Here is an 18,351-nt window from a genome sequence, read left to right on the forward strand (position 1 = left end):
ATCTACACTAGAGAGAGAGAGTTGAGAGACGATACTCGCCCCCGTTCATTAACCGTTAAGTATACTTCTTCGCAGAAAAAAAAGTGATCCGGGTGACGTATCTCATCGCTATATCGTTGTACCCGAGTCGACGACTTTACTTGTGTGTGCCGCTGCTATAATACGATGACCGGTGAATTGCATTGCTATAATACCAGCGCAAACTGGATGGTAAACCGGTGACCAGGCTCAGCTGATAAGCAGTACAACCCCTTACGGATGGTTTTGCAAAACAGAACCGGCTCTCGTCGTTGCTGCCATGTTGTGGTTTTGCGAGTGGTTTTTGTTTTGTTTGTGGGGTTAGCCCCGTTAACCATGACCACACACCGCACACACTCGTTCTGACGAACTATCCCGACAAGGTCGCCGGGAATAGGTCCAGGGTAGAGAGGAACATATGAGTAGGTCGTCAGACAGCTCTCCTCGATGGAATCGATTGCGATTTTTTTTGCTTTGCTTCTTTGTATTATCAGAGGTGTCGTTTTGTCCGGTAGTAAGCCGGTAGAATAACCGATTATCTATACCCCGTGACAAGCCCCGTTTTGAGATGTATCTTATCAGCTGTTTTAGACGATGGATATCAGAAAGCGCTTTAACTTCAATCGACGATGCGTCGACGCAATTACGTCACTGTGATTGATGCTGTTCTGTGGCCCCACTGCTCCTGGTGGTCAGTTTAAAGAGCGATTGGCTCTTGTTGGAGAGATAAGCTGCCCGAGCCAGAGAGAAAGAGTGTGTGTGTGTGTGTTTGTGTCTTGGAACCTTTGCTTCATGTACATCCCACGGATGAGGAGTTTCTCCACGCAAAGCTCTTTGATGATAACCGGGACCGTGCCGGTTGCAGTGGGGATATTTTTTTGTTTAGTGTAAATAAATGATACCGTACTTGACCAACGCGTCGGCATTTGCTTTGGGGCAGGAGCATCGTTAACAGCTGCTGATTTGTTGGTGGCACTACATCCGAGGGTACGTGTTTTGGTTTTCCGATTTATTATACAATATTGCGGCAAGTCTGCAAGTGATAGTGTACTGGTGATGGGAAGGGAATTTTTACCCTTTAGTTACTCAGAAGCTAAGCATGCTGTTTCATTGTTATCACAGTGATCACAATCAGCACGGTCAGTTGTGGGATCAGTTCGGGGTGGTTAGAAACCAGCCACAATATCTTAGTTTCTAGGGGATGTTGGGTTTAGTAGTTGAATGCGCAGGGAGGCAGGCAGGCGGTATCTGCGTGAAAAGCGAGAAGAGATGATGAACCTCACTATACCTATATACTGTCGTGAACGTTTGAACGAGCGATAAGGACAGGGTTTTTGATAAACTGGTGCCACATAGGAGCGGAAACCGTTCGATAAGAGTGAATTGTGTTGCTGGTACTAGTGTGCCGGGTGCCGCTTGGGTCGTTAATGTGAGAGCTATTGTGCATCCAATTTGAGCAATAATTTCGGTGTTGCCAATTTCCTCACGCATGTTCGAGATAGGGTGTCTCTTGCCAAATACCTGGCTGTGCAGCGTGTGTGAGTGTGTGTGTGAATGTTCAAGTGAGGGATTTGAAAACGCTGACCAGAGGTTTACAGGATCATGTGATAGATGCATTTTATGAGCCTCAAAATCATACCTCGAGAAACAACCTCTTGCAATCGGCTGGAATGGTCTGTGGATCAGACCACAGGTAACGCTTATCGTACGGAACAATGAGAGGTGAACTCGGTGAACCTTTTCGTTGAGAAATCTGGTTCTGGGTGTTATGTGAATGCCTGCTCGATCGTTCTAGATTCCTCACTACGGGGTGATGGTCTGGATGGGATTCCGGTCCTGTCGTGTGAAGACCGGTGCCGCTGTCGCCTACACCTCTAGGCAGCCCCAAGCAAATCAAAGCAATTCTTCCTTTTCTTCTTGGCCTGATCATGGTTCAGCATGTCTCGTAGACGTCGCAAGGTCGCCAATCCATTTCCAGGAAACTCAGCACAGGGCTGTGCCTGGTGGGGCATGAGTCCGGCATCCCCAACGCTATCGTCGTATCCTTCCGGCTTGGAGTACCGTCAGGATATCAGGTGGTACGCTTATGGGGAGGATCTGCCGTAGAGTAAAGATTTGATCGGTGGTTGATTTCCCTCGAACAAATTCAGCTTGGTAGCTTCCAGTCCGTAGTAGTCTGGTGAAGAGTGTTCTAGACCAAAATCGGGGAATCCAGGCAATAATCACCCTATAAAACAAGCTTGAACCACATGAGCCTTTGACTTAATGAGTCTAGAGCAAACAGAAGGCGCCTCTAGTCATACGGCGACATAGGTGTTGAGCTAAAGATGCGTTTATAACGGTTTATCTTATCCTGCTTGCGCTAACGTTTATTTTCCTTTAGTTTCAGATTGAGCCCCAAAGAATCAGAGCTTGCAGCAGAATAATGTTGACTATCTAACGATAAGCGAGATAAACCATTAGATTTGTGCTACATTTCCGTTAAAACCGGACCGGGACCCACCCGCTGTGGATAAAGTAGCACGGCAAACAACGATCTAACGGAAACGCAACCGAACAGCAGCAGCAACAGTATATGTCATGAATCCGGACGAATATGAGCAGCTGCCAACGTCGAGCGTGCCGGCAATCATGACGGCCGGTGCGATAGCCGGCGTCATGGAGCATTGCGTCATGTACCCGCTGGACTCGGTGAAAACCCGCATGCAATCGCTCACACACATGAAAGCGCGCGACACGATCACGTCGACACTGCGCGACATGATCAAGAACGAAGGTTTGATGCGCCCGTTCCGCGGTGTAACGGCGGTAGTGGCCGGTGCCGGTCCAGCTCACGCACTCTACTTCGGTGCGTACGAATGCTCGAAGGAGATGATTGCGACCGTGTCCGATCGGGACCATCTGAACTACATGCTGTCGGCAACGGCCGCTACGCTCGTGCACGATGCCGTCTCGAACCCGGCGGACGTGGTCAAGCAGCGGCTACAGATGTACAACTCACCGTACAGATCGATCATGCACTGTGCGACGCAGGTCTACCGGACGGAAGGATTCCGTGCGTTTTATCGCTCCTACTCGACGCAGCTCGTCATGAACATACCCTACTCGGCGATCCAGTTCCCGACGTACGAGTTCTTCCAGAAGCTGCTCAACAAAGACAATAAATACAATCCTCCTGTACATATGGTGGCGGGTGGGGCGGCCGGTGCAGCCGCATCCGCCCTTACCACCCCGCTAGATGTGTGCAAAACGCTGCTAAACACGCAAGAGGACGGCGCGGGTAAAACGCGAGGGCTCGTTGAAGCGGCAAAAAAGATTTATAACACCGCTGGTGTGATGGGTTTCTTTAAGGGCATGCAAGCGCGCGTACTGTACCAGATGCCGGCGACTGCGATATGCTGGTCGACGTACGAGTTCTTCAAGTATATCCTTTCGCGCGTAAAGAAACCGATCGCGGGTGGATCGATGGGGGCGACCGGTGGGTCGAGTACGCGAGCGTTGGTGGTGGCCGATGGGGAGGATAAAACGTCCACGATAACTGACCTACGGTACATGATACCGGCGAGCGCATCCGTCAGTGCTGAAGCGTCCCCGACCGGGTGTAGCGGTGTCGTCAACAGTGCCAGCTTGCTGATCCGAAGTCAGGAAAGGGATGGTGCTGGTGGAGGTTCGGCTATTGGTGGAGGAAGCGAGAAAGTTGGTGGCAGTGTGCCTGCTGCCGGGTTGATCCCGCGCGGTGGTCCTGAACTTCCGGCAATGTCCGGTGCCGGTATTTACGGGGCGATGAGCTTCAACACGATGCACTCGAATGATACGAACCACCTAACCGACGTCCGAAGGACGAACTAAGCCCCGGGCCAGATAGGGGAGAAAAAGCCAACCGACCGACCGACCGCCCCTCGGCACTCCAAGTGCACGGACAGTACGGTGTGTTGATAAGTTAATAATAATATTGTTGGTTTAGCGGTTTTAGATGAAGCAGCAGCAACCCACACACACAAAAACAGGAAACTCAAAAAGTGGAGCAAAACAGCGCAAATCACGTGCGGAAATGCTGGATCAGAATGTTAGGGTTAGATAGAGAGAGATAGATAGACCGGCAGAGAAGGATGAAGCAACAAGGAAAGCAGTGAGTGAGTGAAAAATGTAATGTTTTGTGTGGACATTTAGAGATTAAGAGAAAGCGATCGGCTTTGCAGAACCACCCCCCCCTATCTCCCTTCCTGTCCCTGGACGCCAGTCAGTATGCATCAACGCACCTTACAAAGTACAGCGTTTTGTTAAGTTTACATTTATCCCTGGCGGAAAGGAATCGTGTCCTCAAAAAGGAAAAAAAAAATCCGGGACCTCGGGGCGATAAAGACACAGAACGACGAGTGATGATGGGTGAGAACAGTGTGCAGAATGTTACTGTTGTTACCGTTTGTGATTTATGGAGGCAACGATGGAGACGCCTGGTCATCAGTTCGATAGGGATACCCGTTTAGAGTTGGCACGTTCCGGCAGGACAACGCAGCTGGGTACTGCCGCCAAGGCTCTTACCACTATAGGGCACTAGCTAGTACACGGAGCGCATGTCTCGAAGACATCGTTTTAGTGTGCCGTTTTGTGTGCTAAACCAGTGCATCACCACTACTTGTACGCGTGTGTGTGTATTTTGGGGACAATTGTTTGTGCGTTTTTTTTTTGGTTACACACATTCATGAGTTGCGGATGTAAAACCCCTCGTACGAACGAAGCTTAGAGCTGCCACATAATTCAAAACAATTAGCAGTTGGCCACATCACCGGATAGGAACGATCTACCACACGGAATGATACGAACCCCCAAATTGTAGAAGAGTGAAGTATAAATCTAACCGGAGGATATATGTGTTCTCTCCTTCGCTCACACCCTCGTCCTTTGAATGTTTATACCCTTTATGATTTTGTACTGTTTTTTTTTAGTAATGTCATGTTATAATGTACAGTCGGAAAAATATTAGAAAATTCCGGTTTCCCTGGTTTTTCATAGGCGGTGTGCTGTTTTTTTTTTTTACTTGTAGCGATCGCGTGGCGTATCTGTTCCTTTTATGAAGGTCCTGTTCCTGTAGACCTAAATCTCTCTCGCCAAAAAGCTTTTGCAATGGGTTTTTGCTTTCAAATTTTTTTGGATTCATATTTATTGAGCAGAGCGTAAGCGAGTGTGAGTAAGCGAAGGAAAACAAATGATATGATCATGATCATGATAAAACTTCTAGGATAAAATCATACAAATCAAATTAACATGTTATAAAATAATAATGTTCGCACACGAAAGAAGACAGAGAGAGAGAGAGAGAGAGAGAGAGAGAGAGAGAGAGAGAGAGAGAGAGAGAGAGAGAGAGAGAGAGAGAGAGAGAGAGAGAGAGAGGGAAACAGAGCGAAAGAGGATTCGGCTGAACTTCCAGAATGACCAGACGAGCCTGCTAGTGGGGAAATAAATTCGAAGAGTCAATTATATGCCAAGTTCAGGTGTCCAGCAAAGCACCCGTCATGGACGGGAGTGGGCAACAATATCCTTGAATAATTTATACCTCAGTTTGCAATTTCCAAGCAGCGCAAGCAGCAGCAGCCAAGTTGTGGTTTTTGTATTCTAAAACTTTTAAATTATATCCGTTAAGGGTTGTAGATCCAGTTTTCTTTTCTTTGTTTTCGTTGATAAGGATTGCCAGCAACCGATTCAGCAAAAACAGTTTCCCGCTGACTAGTGTGAACAGCAACACCGCCGCGGTACAAACAAATGTACAAAAGTACGGCTACCGTTCCCGCACGAACAGACAAATTTCGGCAAAACGGACAACAGTCACAAACACGCGTACACGTACACCCAAACACCGAGAGATTCGAAAGAATAAAAAAAAAAAAGAAGTACTATTTCAACAACCTGTATATGCATTGAAACAGTTGAACACAGTATTAGAAGATGGTTTGTTGTGATATTGTCAGAAAATCCCTGGGAAGAAAATTGAGAACCGTCACCACGAAAGAAACGTAAAATCGAAAAGAGCTTGTGTTTTGAAGGAATGTGTAATAGCTTTCTATTACATTGGTTGAGCAAATTGTTAATGCAGATTGCAGTTTCGAACCTTCACATCCTTCCACCAATTATCTGGATAGTGGTACTTTTGCAGCTCGATACCACCCATCGGTACGGTGTAGTGGTACCGTCCGAGTGGTCGTTTCGGTAGCGTACCCTGTAGCAGATTGATGGGAAAACACTCCAACGACGGTGTCCAGTCACAGTGCGGTGGTAAGAGGCGCCGCTTCCAGCCGATCCGCTTGTACATTCCTTGCTGTGAAGTGGTAGGGTTCATTTTTTTAAATAACTTTTTGTATAAAATGTAATTGTATTTATCCATATCTTACCGTTTCATCTAGCTGAAATACAACCAGCTCCACGTACGGCGTCGCATGCCGTACAACTGTGGGCTCTTTGGCGAATATCCTGTAGATGCCCTCCGAGTGAAGATAGTGGATCTGTAGCTCGCTGCTGTAGAAGTTACGTATGAAGCGTGCCTCCTCGTGACGCATCAGCTCATCGTTTAGCACACAGAATTCGGCCTTCTCTCTCCAGGGTAGCATCTTGGTCATTCGTATCTGTCCCCAGAGTGTACCGTAGCAGAGGAAGTGCGTGAGACCGTGCTGTACCAGCAGCCGGTGTACTCTGGAAGAAAGAAACCCCGAGGACACTACTTAATGAAAACGGTCGCCTTGCGTCTTGGACCTATATAGCTGTACAACCTTTCGAACAGATGTTCCAGCTCTTGCCGGTATAGTTCGGTCATGTTGCAGGTATGCTGAAAGTGATGACTTTCGGTATCCGCCCGACCGAACAGGATCTGACACCAGCGTATCGCTGTGTAGATTATGGTTGCCACACAAACCATCACCACGAGACGGTACAGTGAGAACCGTAGCATGACTTTGGTCCCCCCTTGGCCCTTTGCACCTAATTTACGGAAGACGCCAGCACCTAAATGGCACGGTATGGGTTATCACAGAGTTTGGTCACTAACGCTATCACAGTGGGGTTCAGAGCCAGTGTTTGTCATCATTAAGCTAGCTGCCACGGTGATGCAGGCGAGAATTGGTACACTCGTATGTGTAAAGTGAGCCGGATACTGACAGGTATGTGAATTTTCTCAACAGCTGACACCAAACGCTTGCTGCCAAGCTGCTAGTGTGGTCGCGGATCATGCGCGTTGTCCTTGTTTATCTGGCAAACAACAAAAACAAACGGCTAACGGTGGCGAGTTTTACACTAATGCGGATAGAAGGTGCTAATTTGTTTGAAACTGGAGGCGCCTACAAATTAGTGATATAACGAAAGAAGAAAAGCCGAAAGGTTTTATTTAAATTTGTTTATTTTCTGTCGTTTTTTTGGTTTCTTCCTTTCCTCGTTTAAAGTTATGACGAAACGATACATATGTCACCTTGTGCTCTAAACGCCTTTTCCTTTTTTCTTCTACATTTTCTCCTTTATGTTTCTCTCCTTCTCTCCATCTCTCTTCTTGCTCGTTTTTGTTTGTGTGTGTGTGTTTGTTGTGTTGAAGTGTTCTGTTTTGTGCGTATATTTTTTTGTTTTAATGTTTGCTAATTTTTTTTTTCGTTACGTTTAACTTACTTTCTTGCATCGCTACCGTACGTTGCAATATTAAAATGTCCTACCATAATACACAAAATGGGTTTTTTTGTTGTTGTAAACAGAAAAACAATTGCATTTGTTTTGTTTTTGTTTGTCCGTTTGTTTGTTTGCTAATTCAAAAACAAATACACTGGAACAATAAATATGTTTTCGTTTTCTTTTTTGTGCTATATTTTTGTTTTGTTTTTTTTCTGCTTTCTCCTTTTGCAGCAGCTATTTTTATGTCTGTATAACTTTTCTTCCTTGGTTCACTTGTTTAGTTTTCTCTTTCTCTTTCTTTTGCTTTCTTTCTTTTGCGTTTTATGTTCTTTCGTTCACAGTTACACATTTTGTTCTTCAATCTCTGATGCTGTTTTTTTTTTGTGAGAGTGATAGTGTTTAAGGATGTTTTCTTAATTTTCACCTCTTTTCACCTCCGAACGCTGATTTTTGTTGGACTTTGCTTGTATCGTGTTTAGTTTGTTTTTCAGCTATTATAATTACTAACCGCTTATGCTTACCGGGATTGGTATTTTTCCTTCACTTTTAGCTTTCTACTTATCCGGGCTACCCTTAACCTTCGCTTCTGTACTGTACTGTACTTTACGTGGAGCTGTACGTGGAGACGTAATGGTGGCGTGTATGAAAAAAGGGGCTTGTTTCTCTGTCGCTTCTCTGACACTGGCTTTCGTTCGTTAGTAGTTTTATTTTAATATAAATATACTTTTAACTAGTGGCATTCTGATGGCTATGGCCCGGTTTGGATAAAAGTTTTATAACCCTTTTTTTTTTGTTGCTTTGTTGTAACACACGGTGATGGACCGACGGAAAATACCAGCTTAAGGCTTATGTTTTGTTTTTGTATGCTTTACTATGTTTGTGTGGATGTGTGTTGTGTTTGATTTGACGCATTACAATGTTTTGCTTTCGTTTAATTATTTTCACTACGTAAACGTAACACGTTGAGTGTTGTTGAGGGGATGGGAAACTTGGCGTGTGTCTGTGTGTGTTTTTTTTAGTAAGAGTTTGTAATAAAAACTGGATTATGTGTATGTAATTTGATTTATCTGTTCTTTGCTTGTTGTTTGTTGTTTTTCGTCTATGCTGGTTATAATCTTCGCGTAAAAACTGTCGCGTCCCTACTACTCATTGAGCGTAACGTTTAATAAGAAAGGTAGCTACTAGCCGCCGTGTGGCCATTTTCATCTATAATCCTCCCTTATTTCGGTTTGACTTGGTTTAATCGTTTGAGCGTTTCTCGTGCCTCGTGCGTGACCTTCACGAACTGTGGCTACTGCTGATGGCTTTGCGTGTTATATGATGGAACCCGTGTGCGATCTACTTGCATCGAAAAGTATATCTATTTACACACACAGTTACATTAACGTTGTGTGCAGTGTGTGGATTAATGGTTTTTGTTTTATGCTCATTGAACGGATTTTTTCTTTACTATACTTAGAACTGGCCTGGTTTTGGGGGGGAACCCAATATACCAGAGTACCTTTTAATGGCTTTTGCTATGCTCCAGACGAAACCAAAAAAAAAGAAACTTCTGGCCAACCTAAAATATTTACAACACTAATACTCGAACGCTGTTAGCGGCCTATTGTGTGTGGTAAGGGTTAAAGTAAATCCGTTTCATCGTGTTTTTGTGCAACTATCGATTTACCTCCTTCATTTCTGACTGATCTTTCGCACTAAATCATGTTCCACATGTATTTCACAGCACTGCGCAAACAGAATCAATGCTGAATTTGTTTGGTTTGGTTTTGTTTTGTTTCGTAACACTGTGTACTGTGTTGTTTTGCTTTTGTAAGATACTACATTCCTATATAAAAAATTTATATTTATTTAGAATTTTTCTTGTGTTTTTTTCCCCCATTTCATTTCTGTTTTGCATTTTTCTCATATGTATATATAATTTTCCTTTTTATATATATTTGCTTGTATATATATAATAATATTATTTTCGCGTACAGTTTTGTGTTTTTCCTCATACTTTTTTGCTCTGTTTGTTTTGTTATATGTATATAATTATTCTTCTTTGAATTGTTTTGAATGTTGTTTGTTGCTGTTTTTCTTTTTTACTTTTGTTTTGGTTATTCGTGTTACGACAACACGACTCCTTCGGAACCATCTCAGTGCTACTCAGTGTTTGCTGTTTGTTTAGGGGTTTGCCTTTTTTTGCTTCTATGGTTTAGCATTCTTCTACTACGCAGTTTTCGCTTTTAATTTTCCACCTTCCCTTTCTTTTCGTGTTTGTTTTTTGTTTTTTTTTACTAGTTTTTTTTCTAATATTATGAGTACAGTGAGTATTTAACACATACTTACACATTGTTTGCTTTTATTCAGTTGTATTTTTCGTCACTACAATTTATTCTGTATGTATGCGTGTTTTTTCGTGTTCGTTTTGGTTTGTTTTGGGTTTCCTCTCAGTTTTACTTCTAATATAACATTCAACTAATGCTTTTGCTATCGCTGCTGCTTTCCCTTCATTTTACAAGTCTCTGAGATATCTGTTTGTTTTGGTAGGAATGGGGGCTTTCCCCAGTATCTCTTACCTACAACACAGACCAATCACAATGTGGGTTTTTATGTGTGTGTGTTATCTTGCTTTTGATTTGTAGCCTTTCTGATTCTACTTCGGCTATTTGCTTGAATTTTTGTATGGAGAGTTTGCATTTTTTTGGATATTGAGAGAGGGCAGATAATAAATTTTCCTAAATGAGGAAGAGAAAGGATGGAATAGGAAAGAGGCGACTGTTGAAACGAAAAAAGAAAACGCAAGGAGAAATAGTTTGAAACAAAAAGACACTATTTGTCTAAGCGTAAGTTACATGCTTTGTTTCCATTTGCTTCCCTCACTTGCTCGGTAGATATTTAAAGATTATAATTTTCGGAAGAACGAAAGTCTATTCTAAGCAAAGCGCCATTGGCCTTTGGAAATATTGCCACTTCAGGTATGTAGTGTCCATTGTGTGTTACTCTGTTACGGTAAAATGGTGGCCAAACGGGTCATTGCGCTTAGTAGTTGACTTCCTCTAGTAGTATCGGTATTGTAAGGTATCAAGTAGTGTTGGTAGAGTAGTATTAGTAGTAGTTGATGTTCTTTTAGTACTGCACGTGTTCACTATTTGCCGTAGTTTGGAGTTTTGGGGATGGTCCAGTTTCGGTGCTTTTTTTGCCCTCTCTTATCACGCTCCTAACACTTTGCTTGTCTGTTTGCTGTGCTGTGCTGTTTGGTTTGGTTTTGATCCATTTTTTCCCGCAAAAGAAACGAACACTATCAAACCATTTGGATCTACTAACATGTATTCGTATTTTCATAAGTGCGCTCACGTGATTTGGTGATTAGTTAGTTTTTTATCGTTTTTCTCCAATAATTATACTCCTTTCTTGGGTCTTTTTTTTTTTTTGGGTTTTTCTTTCACACTCTTCGTTTCTTTCTTGCATTAATTCGCTTTTGCTCTTACTACACAATCGTTTTCTCTGCTTATCACCATGACATGATAATTTCAGCAAAAAGGGGTTTTCGTTTTTCATTTTCCATGTTTTTGTGTGATATATTTTTTTCCTTCTGTTTTTTTTTGTTTGTTTTAGCACATGGTTTTGTTGTAGATACTATTCCTATCGTACTCCGATACAAGCTGTGTTCGCCCTGTTTGTTTTTCGTTTTTTTTCTCTCTTTTCTTTTCGCTTAATGTGCTTCGCCGCATTCTTCCGCATTTTTAAAATTGTTTATCGTGAGAGGAAAGTGTATTTCTAAGAGTTGTGCTGGCCCGTACGCGGCTTGTAGGGATCTGTAAGAAAAGTTTTGTTTTGCCTACTATATATACTGTGAGTGGACAATACGGCACTGGACCATCATAATCAATTGTAAATAAATATACAGTGAGTGTGTGTGTGTGTGTGTGTGTGTGTGTGTGAGAGAGAGAGAGAGTTTGTGACGGGGTTATTGGAGCAGGAAATATTACCCTAAATATATATTTTTTGCTCGTTTTTACTTTACTCTACCCACAAACGGTACTCAGTATGGTTTTTTTTCTGTTATTTTCAATATTTCACTACTATCGCGCATCGGCTTCCAGTTCAGCATGAGATAAGATAGTAACATGTTCCTAGAAGGAGGGTATTTTGGTAACATGTTGTGCTTTCATTCACGGTTACGCCGACACGTCGACCACATAATTGAGCAGTTCTTTCAAAGACGGGCGCTTGGGCGACAAGCCCCAAACCTTCCCGGCTGTGTGAAAAGTCACAGCTAATCTACAGATATTTGACGAGTAAATATCCTGCCGCTTAATTGGTTGCTTTTACTTGTTACGGTGTACAATTAATAAGTCCTAGTTTTGGTTTTCCCTTTTTCTTGCGTCGCGTCCCCGGGAAGTTTGTGTTGTTTACTTATGTCTTACACTACGATACGATAGTTTGTTTCTACAGTAGAAGCACAAATCGTTCACTAAGAACTTTTGAAAATGATCATCAATTTAAGTAAAAACAAAAGAGGAACAGAAAAACAAACACAAGTTATTGTTATTTTAGTGCAAACAAACGGAGAATCGTTCCGTTTCCCGCCATAAGCCGATTCTCTTGCGAACGTACTACGAACCGCCGTAAGTAACTTTCTTTGCTGGGTTTTTGAAACACGATCAACAATTTTTCCTACTAAGAAAGTGTCGCTAGATATCCTTACTGTGTTTAGTGATGTTTTGCTTCAGTTTTTTTGTCTTCTGTGTTTTCTATATTTATATAAATTTAGAATTTTAAATTACTCCTGCCGAGAGCCATTCGCGTGTGTGTTTCGTACTAGTTTCCCGTTTGCTTGTGTATTGCAATATTGTGCGGAATTCTACAATGTTTAGTTGCTTTGCAGTACTCGTTATGCTTGCGTCTATTGTTTCGAGCTTTTCGTAAGTTCCTGTAACGCTTTCTATCCGCTTGCTTTCCTACCGTGGACTGGAAGTTCTGGAGCATAGCTTTGTTTTCTATTTTTAACTTTTTATCATACATCATAATATCGCTCCAATTGTGCTTCAGCGTCGTCCCCAAAACCTTGCCCAGAGCTGGTAGTGCTTTCTTTTCTGTTTTTTTTTGCTTCTCCTATTACTAGTTTAATTTGCACACTGTTCAATGCATGCATACGTTGCTGCACACGTTTAACACTAACACTGGAGATGGTGGTGAATGGTGATCGTGAAGAAAACGAGATGGTGCATTTGTGTGGTAATTGCTTCTTATAGCGTTTCTTACGTTTCTCTTTGCTGTGCTTGCGGACACCATTCCCAACAGTTTCACTCCCCGTGTGCAGATTGTCGAGGTGCGAAAATGAGCCTATTTTCTATGCCCTTTCCCCCACTATACTCTCAAGAAATTGAGTTTCCGAAGCAAGAAGGTGTTGAAGGTGCAGTCAAGAGAGGAGATAGCGAGAGGGAAAGCGTGTGTGAGGTGAGGTTATTGTAAAAATTGTGCAAAAATCGAGCGGTCCCCTAACGGCGGCTGTGGAGCACGAGTCTGTTGTGATTGTATTAGAAGAAAACAGCTACAAAAATTACAAACCAAAAGAAATAAAAACAAAAACTATATGAACGTGGGGTGATATATCTCAGTGCAATACGTGCGCCTTCGCAAAACCACAAAGCAGGCAAATATTTCATTCCGTCTTTTTTTTTTCAGATGATCAGATGAAAACAACGAACAACAGTAGAAGTAGCTTTAGTATGAAAAAAACAATCTATTTTCCTTTCCAATCAATCTGACAGTTTAGGTTTTTTGTTTGTTTTGTTAATGCAGTTACGACTTTTTTCTTGTTTTTTTTGTTTTGTTTCTGTTACTTGCAATACTTTGGTTACAACGAATTTTCTTACTAATTGTGTGTATAAATGTGTTATCATTTTTCTTTTTTGCGCATTGTTTTTGTTTGTTTGTTTTTTCCCGCCTTTTTAGTGTGTTTGTGTGTTATGTGTTATGTTTTACTTGTGTGTGTGTGTGTGTATTGTTTTGTTTTCTGTTTCATTGTTATCATCTACGCATTCAAGAGCAAGTAATGTAGTAATGGCGGCATGCGGTTTAGTAATTTCAACTTTTCTTCCCTTTTCTCGCAATTTTTTGTTTTGCTTTTACTCTGCGCTTTCTTGCTACCTTTTCTCAATCAGGCCCAAAAAACCGAAGCATTAGTTAGTAGTAGTAGTACAGTTTGCGTGTGTTTGTTTGTGTTTTTTTTGTATATGTTTTGGTGCGTGTATCTGTTTCCTTACGCTTCCTTTTCTGTGTTTGTGTGTTTGTGTGTTTCGTTTGTTTGTTTTGCACTCGGGCAAAAACCTACCAAAATATCCTTTTCTCCCTAGCGGTTTTTTTTTCGCTTCCTCCTTCACTCTTTTCCTCATCTTGCCTTTTGGTTTGCTTTGTTTGAACGGTTAAGTGAATTGGTATCGGTGCCGAATAGTCAATGTCTACGTATGTATTTAATTAGTTAATTAGAGTTTTCTCTCATCGTCCTTTCGATCCTTCCCACCTTACATGCTTCTTTCTTTCTTTCTGTTTCTGTTTGTGTGTCTGTTTCTTTCTTCATCATTTGCTGGTAGTTTTTCATCTTGTTCTTTGCATTTTTCCTCTTTCTTCTTCTTTTTCTTCTTCTCTTTTTTGCTTGTTCGTTCGTTCGCATCTAACAAACCCCTATAGGAGATAGAATAACTATAAAATTTCGGAAACAACAACTTTTTTTTTGTAATCACGAGTTTTTCCCCCATTTTTTGTTTGCTCTTAACCATGGTTTTGTTTTGCATTTGAACTACTTTTGTGTATGTGTGTGTGTGTATTTGCGACGGGTTGGGGTATGTACGAAAGAGTGTGTGTGTGTGAGAGAGAGAGAGAGAGGGTACGTTGTCTTCGTGTGGGGGCCGCTGTTATGAGTGATCTCGAATGCATATTACTCTAGGGAAACAACTTCTTCTAGTTAACTGACGATCCTCCAAACACGATCGACGAAACGATCATGCAAAAAACAAACAACAAAGTCCTCTTAAGTAAAATCGGGCAGCAACTCTATCGCATTTCTCTACTATGTGTCATAATTATCCGCAAATGAAGTGAAGAAGTAGGGGGGAATCTAGTGCAGGACGCGTGGGAAGCCGGTGAGGGTGGTTTCAGAACGCTTCTTAAGTAACGTTTCGTAAAGAGTCGTTAAATTGTTAGCTGGTCACATAATTTGGCAAAAAGGTATTCGCTATTCGTTTGTGCTGCTGTCGTATCGATTTATCGTACGTGGGTTTACGTGTGTGTGTGTATGTTTGTAGTTTAGTTTTAAATTCTTCAATTAAACGTTATCCCTTTTCTTAAGGTGTTTTTTATGTTTTTTTTTGTAAGTCTGGAAGCATTACTCGGTCCCTCGGGGACGTGGGCACGATCTATCGTAACCCAACCACAATGTGTGTGTGTGTGTTTTGTGTTGTTGTTGTTGTATGGGTCAGAGCATATTGTTGTACAGATCAGCAGCAACTCGTGTTGACCGTTGATGAACACGTTTGGGGAGCTCGAAACTGGCACGCACCGCTCGTTCGCTCGTTGGAAAAAGGTTTGTAAGGTTCGTTTCCTTCCTTCGTTTTGCTTGGCAGTAATGGCATCGATATCCTTCAGCCTACGATTTGGTGCGTTTAATCACTGCTCCATTGTCTACTTACTAAATTCAAATTCAAAAACAAAAACAAAGAAGGCCTTTAACCCCAAAAAAGGTTCCAAAGAAAATGGCGCATTAAAAGTGCAACCGAACATTGGGTTGAGAGTTTTGCCAAATAAGAGCCTCCAATTCAGGTGGATGGAATGGATGTGAGAGTGGGAGTAGTAGTTGTGTGGTGCTCGTAGTAGTTTAGTAGTGTTAGTACCTAGTAGTAATAAGTAGTTAGTAATTGGTAAGTGGTGTAAGTAAGTGCTCGAAAAAGGGTGCACCGTGATGAGCAATGGGGAGCCTGCTCCGCTGTATACACTAAGAGCTTCTTCTCCTGCAGGAACGTTGGTGGTGTTACTAAGGTGGTGTGGTGGTGCAGTGCGACAGGGTTGATGGTTCGAACAAGGGGTTGTGGGGGAAACTGAGTGTGCTTAGTGTGAGAACCACTAAGAAAAGAAAAAAAGGTCGAGAGATCAGAGTTCCCAGGGCAGGCGATAAACTTGTGGCGTTTTTCTGCTGATTTGCATTTGGGGGGAAAGGATTCATTGTATTGTGCGCTACTACTCCACTTGCGATTCTCTGTTATCTTTGTGGTTCGTGATGGTCTGGCGAATCCTTGCTGCGCGATCTCTGTATCTTTTTATCTTCTTTCTTTTTAAGTGCTGAGCTGAGCTTTCTCTTTTGTGTGTGTGTGTGTGTCTAGGAAAGATTGTTCAATAATTGAGTGTGATAATTTGCGCGCCGCGCCCTCTCGATTTTTTTTTGTAGGTGTTAGATAAGATTTTTGCCTTTTTTTTCGCTAATTCTTTACGGTGTGAATGTGTATGTATTGGCTGGTGTATGTGTGTGACTGTGTACGTGTAGTATTCGTTAGCCATTCAATGTGGAATTGGTATCTCTAGTTTTGAACGATAAAATCTAGGGTTTGTTTTTCATCCTGCCTGCTGCTTCTTGTGTTTGCTGCCTGCCTGCTTGTGTCGTCTGCCATTAATTAATACTTTGCTGTACGCATCTGTACGCACCAGCTGAGCCACGGCACATGCTATGCATTGAACTTCCCTTTTGCTCTCGCCACTCCTCGCCCTCCTCCTTCCATTTGATACATTTCGCTCGCCGAGTTTCGCGTCTACTTCTGCTATTATATGTATATATATCAAATCCGGTCGCCCATACAGCTTTCTGTTCGCACGTTTCGTGTTTTTCCTACCTGTTTAACCTGTTCAGCTTGTCAATTCTTCGCTGGCACTGCTCGCTGTGTGGAGTTTGTTTTTGACTACTTTTAATTTCACGTCCGTTTGGTTTTGCTTTAGTTTAATGTTTAGTTTTCTTCCTTAATTTTTCTCTCTCCTCTCTCTCTCTCTCTCCCTCTCTCTCTTTCATCTCCTCACTTGGTGTATAAGTATAAAAATCGAACCAAAGCAGTAAATAGGTACAAATGGGTGTTTGCACGGGATGTCTAATTGTGGACCGATCGTCCCGTACTCCTTGCTTTTGCGACACAGGGATACGATAGAGGGAGTGCATGGGAGATGGGATCAACGGACCAGGGATAAAGGAGGGTGAGATGAGTGGGAATCGAATGAGCTGTACTTTTTTTTTTGTTACTAATTTTCTTTCACTTTTTCTCTTTCTCTCTCTCTCTCTCTCTCTCTCTCTCTCCAACGCTAGCTGTCTGACTACGGTGTGGTACGTCTGCCCTAATCCTGCCCTAACCTATATGACTCTCTCTGTGTGTCTCTGTGCGTAGGCGAAGATCATTGTGGCGGTTTCGATTGCCAACGATTTCCGACCAGCAGGACTTAGGATAGGGCTGTTTGCAGGGATGTAGACGTCGTTTGCTGCCACGCTGTCGTTGCTTCCATTCCACCCCGGGCTGGGTTCTGGTCTCTCCGATGGAAGGCGCGATTTCTGTGTTGTGGTGCTCGGTATCACGGAACGGATTTACTTCTCCTCGCCCAACAGCACCAGATCGTCGGCGACGACATCGCTCACATGCAGGTAGATGATCCAGTACATGAGATTGAAGCAGACGAAGCACACGGGGAACACGATGCGCGAGTACTTGTCGATATCAGACGGTGTGATGCCGAGCAGCTTATTGATATCCTGGAAATTATGGAAAGTGCAAGAAAAGATCAGCGATCGACACTAAAACTCTTCATAAAGCAACCGCCCCAAATATCCTACCTTGCCGGGATGTATCAGATGCTGGGGTGCTGCCGATTCCTCATCCGGTCCGCCACCACCACCGCCGGGCGGTCCACCGGGTGGGCCACCGCCGCCGCCACCACCCGGCTGCCCACCGCCCCGTCCACCGTTGATCGTGTTCTCGAGCGTGCCACCCTTCGAGTGAGCTTTCGGGTCGTGCACCTTGAACCGTACCTCCTGGAACAGTGGCCCAACGATGGAGCAGCCGCGCGAACCCATGTTCGGTGGCACATTCTGCATCGTGCCGCTCCGGCTGCCCATCTGCTGCTTTGGCGTGTGCTGGTGCGTATGGCTGTGCCCGTGACCATGGCCGTGGCTGTGATCGCTCGCCACCGGGGGCGGTGGTGGTGGATGGTTCGCGTCCGCTTGCTGCTGTTTCTTCTGTTCCGCTATTTTCTGTATTGCCATGAAGCGCTGCTTGCGCATCTGTATCCGCTTAGCCATGTAACCGACCGTGGCGTATTCTGCAGGTAACGGGTAACGATTGTCGGGGAACACGCAGGACAAGGGGGAGAGAGAGAAAGCAATATTAGCACGGAGGGCACTGGTGGCAGGGCTGTGAACATCACGACTATACAGTTCTAGCACATTAACACATTGTCACGACATTAGAAAGTAAGTAAAGTACGGATAAGCATCACAAGTGGTACAAAGTATAGCAACCAAAGTTCAAAACAAATAAGAAATTTAACAATCAATACACACATACACGCATACACGTAAAAGAAAGAAGAAAGAAAAACTAAAGACGGAAAAAACAAAATAAAAAAATAGTAAAAACAGAAATAGTAAAAACAAACAGAAAAATAAGAAAATGTTTT

General features: G+C 43.1%; 3 protein-coding genes across 6 annotated transcripts in view; 1 reads left to right on the forward strand and 2 right to left on the reverse strand.

Moving 5' to 3' along the window:
- The first annotated feature begins 2,589 nt into the window (after positions 1-2,589).
- Positions 2,590-3,878, forward strand: LOC126562336 (mitoferrin). The gene has a single exon (XM_050218804.1). The coding sequence runs from the start codon at positions 2,599-2,601 to the stop codon at positions 3,865-3,867; it is 1,269 nt and encodes a 422-aa protein (XP_050074761.1). The 5' UTR covers positions 2,590-2,598; the 3' UTR covers positions 3,868-3,878.
- A 2,222-nt stretch (positions 3,879-6,100) lies between these two features.
- Positions 6,101-6,958, reverse strand: LOC126562929 (uncharacterized). The gene is made up of 3 exons (XM_050219529.1): positions 6,780-6,958; positions 6,405-6,702; positions 6,101-6,331 (listed from the first exon to the last, which is right to left on the reverse strand). Exons 1-3 carry the CDS (start codon positions 6,956-6,958, stop codon positions 6,101-6,103), a joined length of 708 nt encoding a protein of 235 aa, XP_050075486.1.
- A 10,294-nt stretch (positions 6,959-17,252) lies between these two features.
- Positions 17,253-18,351, reverse strand: part of LOC126561962 (gamma-aminobutyric acid receptor subunit beta) — a 60,017-nt gene continuing 58,918 nt past the window's right edge. For all 4 annotated transcript variants that reach the window (XM_050218358.1, XM_050218357.1, XM_050218356.1 and 1 more), the window contains exons 8-9: positions 17,510-17,994; positions 17,253-17,428 (exon numbers count right to left, since the gene is read on the reverse strand). In XM_050218358.1, coding sequence (XP_050074315.1) covers positions 17,264-17,428; positions 17,510-17,994 — 650 coding nt within the window. In that variant the 3' untranslated portion in view covers positions 17,253-17,263. The remainder of the gene's footprint in view (positions 17,429-17,509; positions 17,995-18,351) is intronic.

Source organism: Anopheles maculipalpis, chromosome 3RL (assembly GCF_943734695.1).
Source record: "Anopheles maculipalpis chromosome 3RL, idAnoMacuDA_375_x, whole genome shotgun sequence".
NCBI classification, from domain to species: Eukaryota; Metazoa; Arthropoda; class Insecta; order Diptera; family Culicidae; genus Anopheles; species Anopheles maculipalpis.

What these genes read in the sequence shown, in the direction of transcription:
- LOC126562336 (XM_050218804.1), top strand. Translation starts at nt 2,599, where the DNA reads ATGAATCCGGACGAATATGAGCAGCTGCCAACGTCGAGCGTGCCGGCA.
- LOC126562929 (XM_050219529.1), bottom strand. Translation starts at nt 6,958, where the DNA reads ATGCTACGGTTCTCACTGTACCGTCTCGTGGTGATGGTTTGTGTGGCA. An exon ending in CTGGAACATCTGTTCGAAAG is followed by an intron (nt 6,703 to 6,779) that starts GTTGTACAGCTA and finishes TCTTTCTTCCAG; the next exon opens with AGTACACCGGCTGCTGGTAC. An exon ending in TATTTCAGCTAGATGAAACG is followed by an intron (nt 6,332 to 6,404) that starts GTAAGATATGGA and finishes ACCACTTCACAG; the next exon opens with CAAGGAATGTACAAGCGGAT.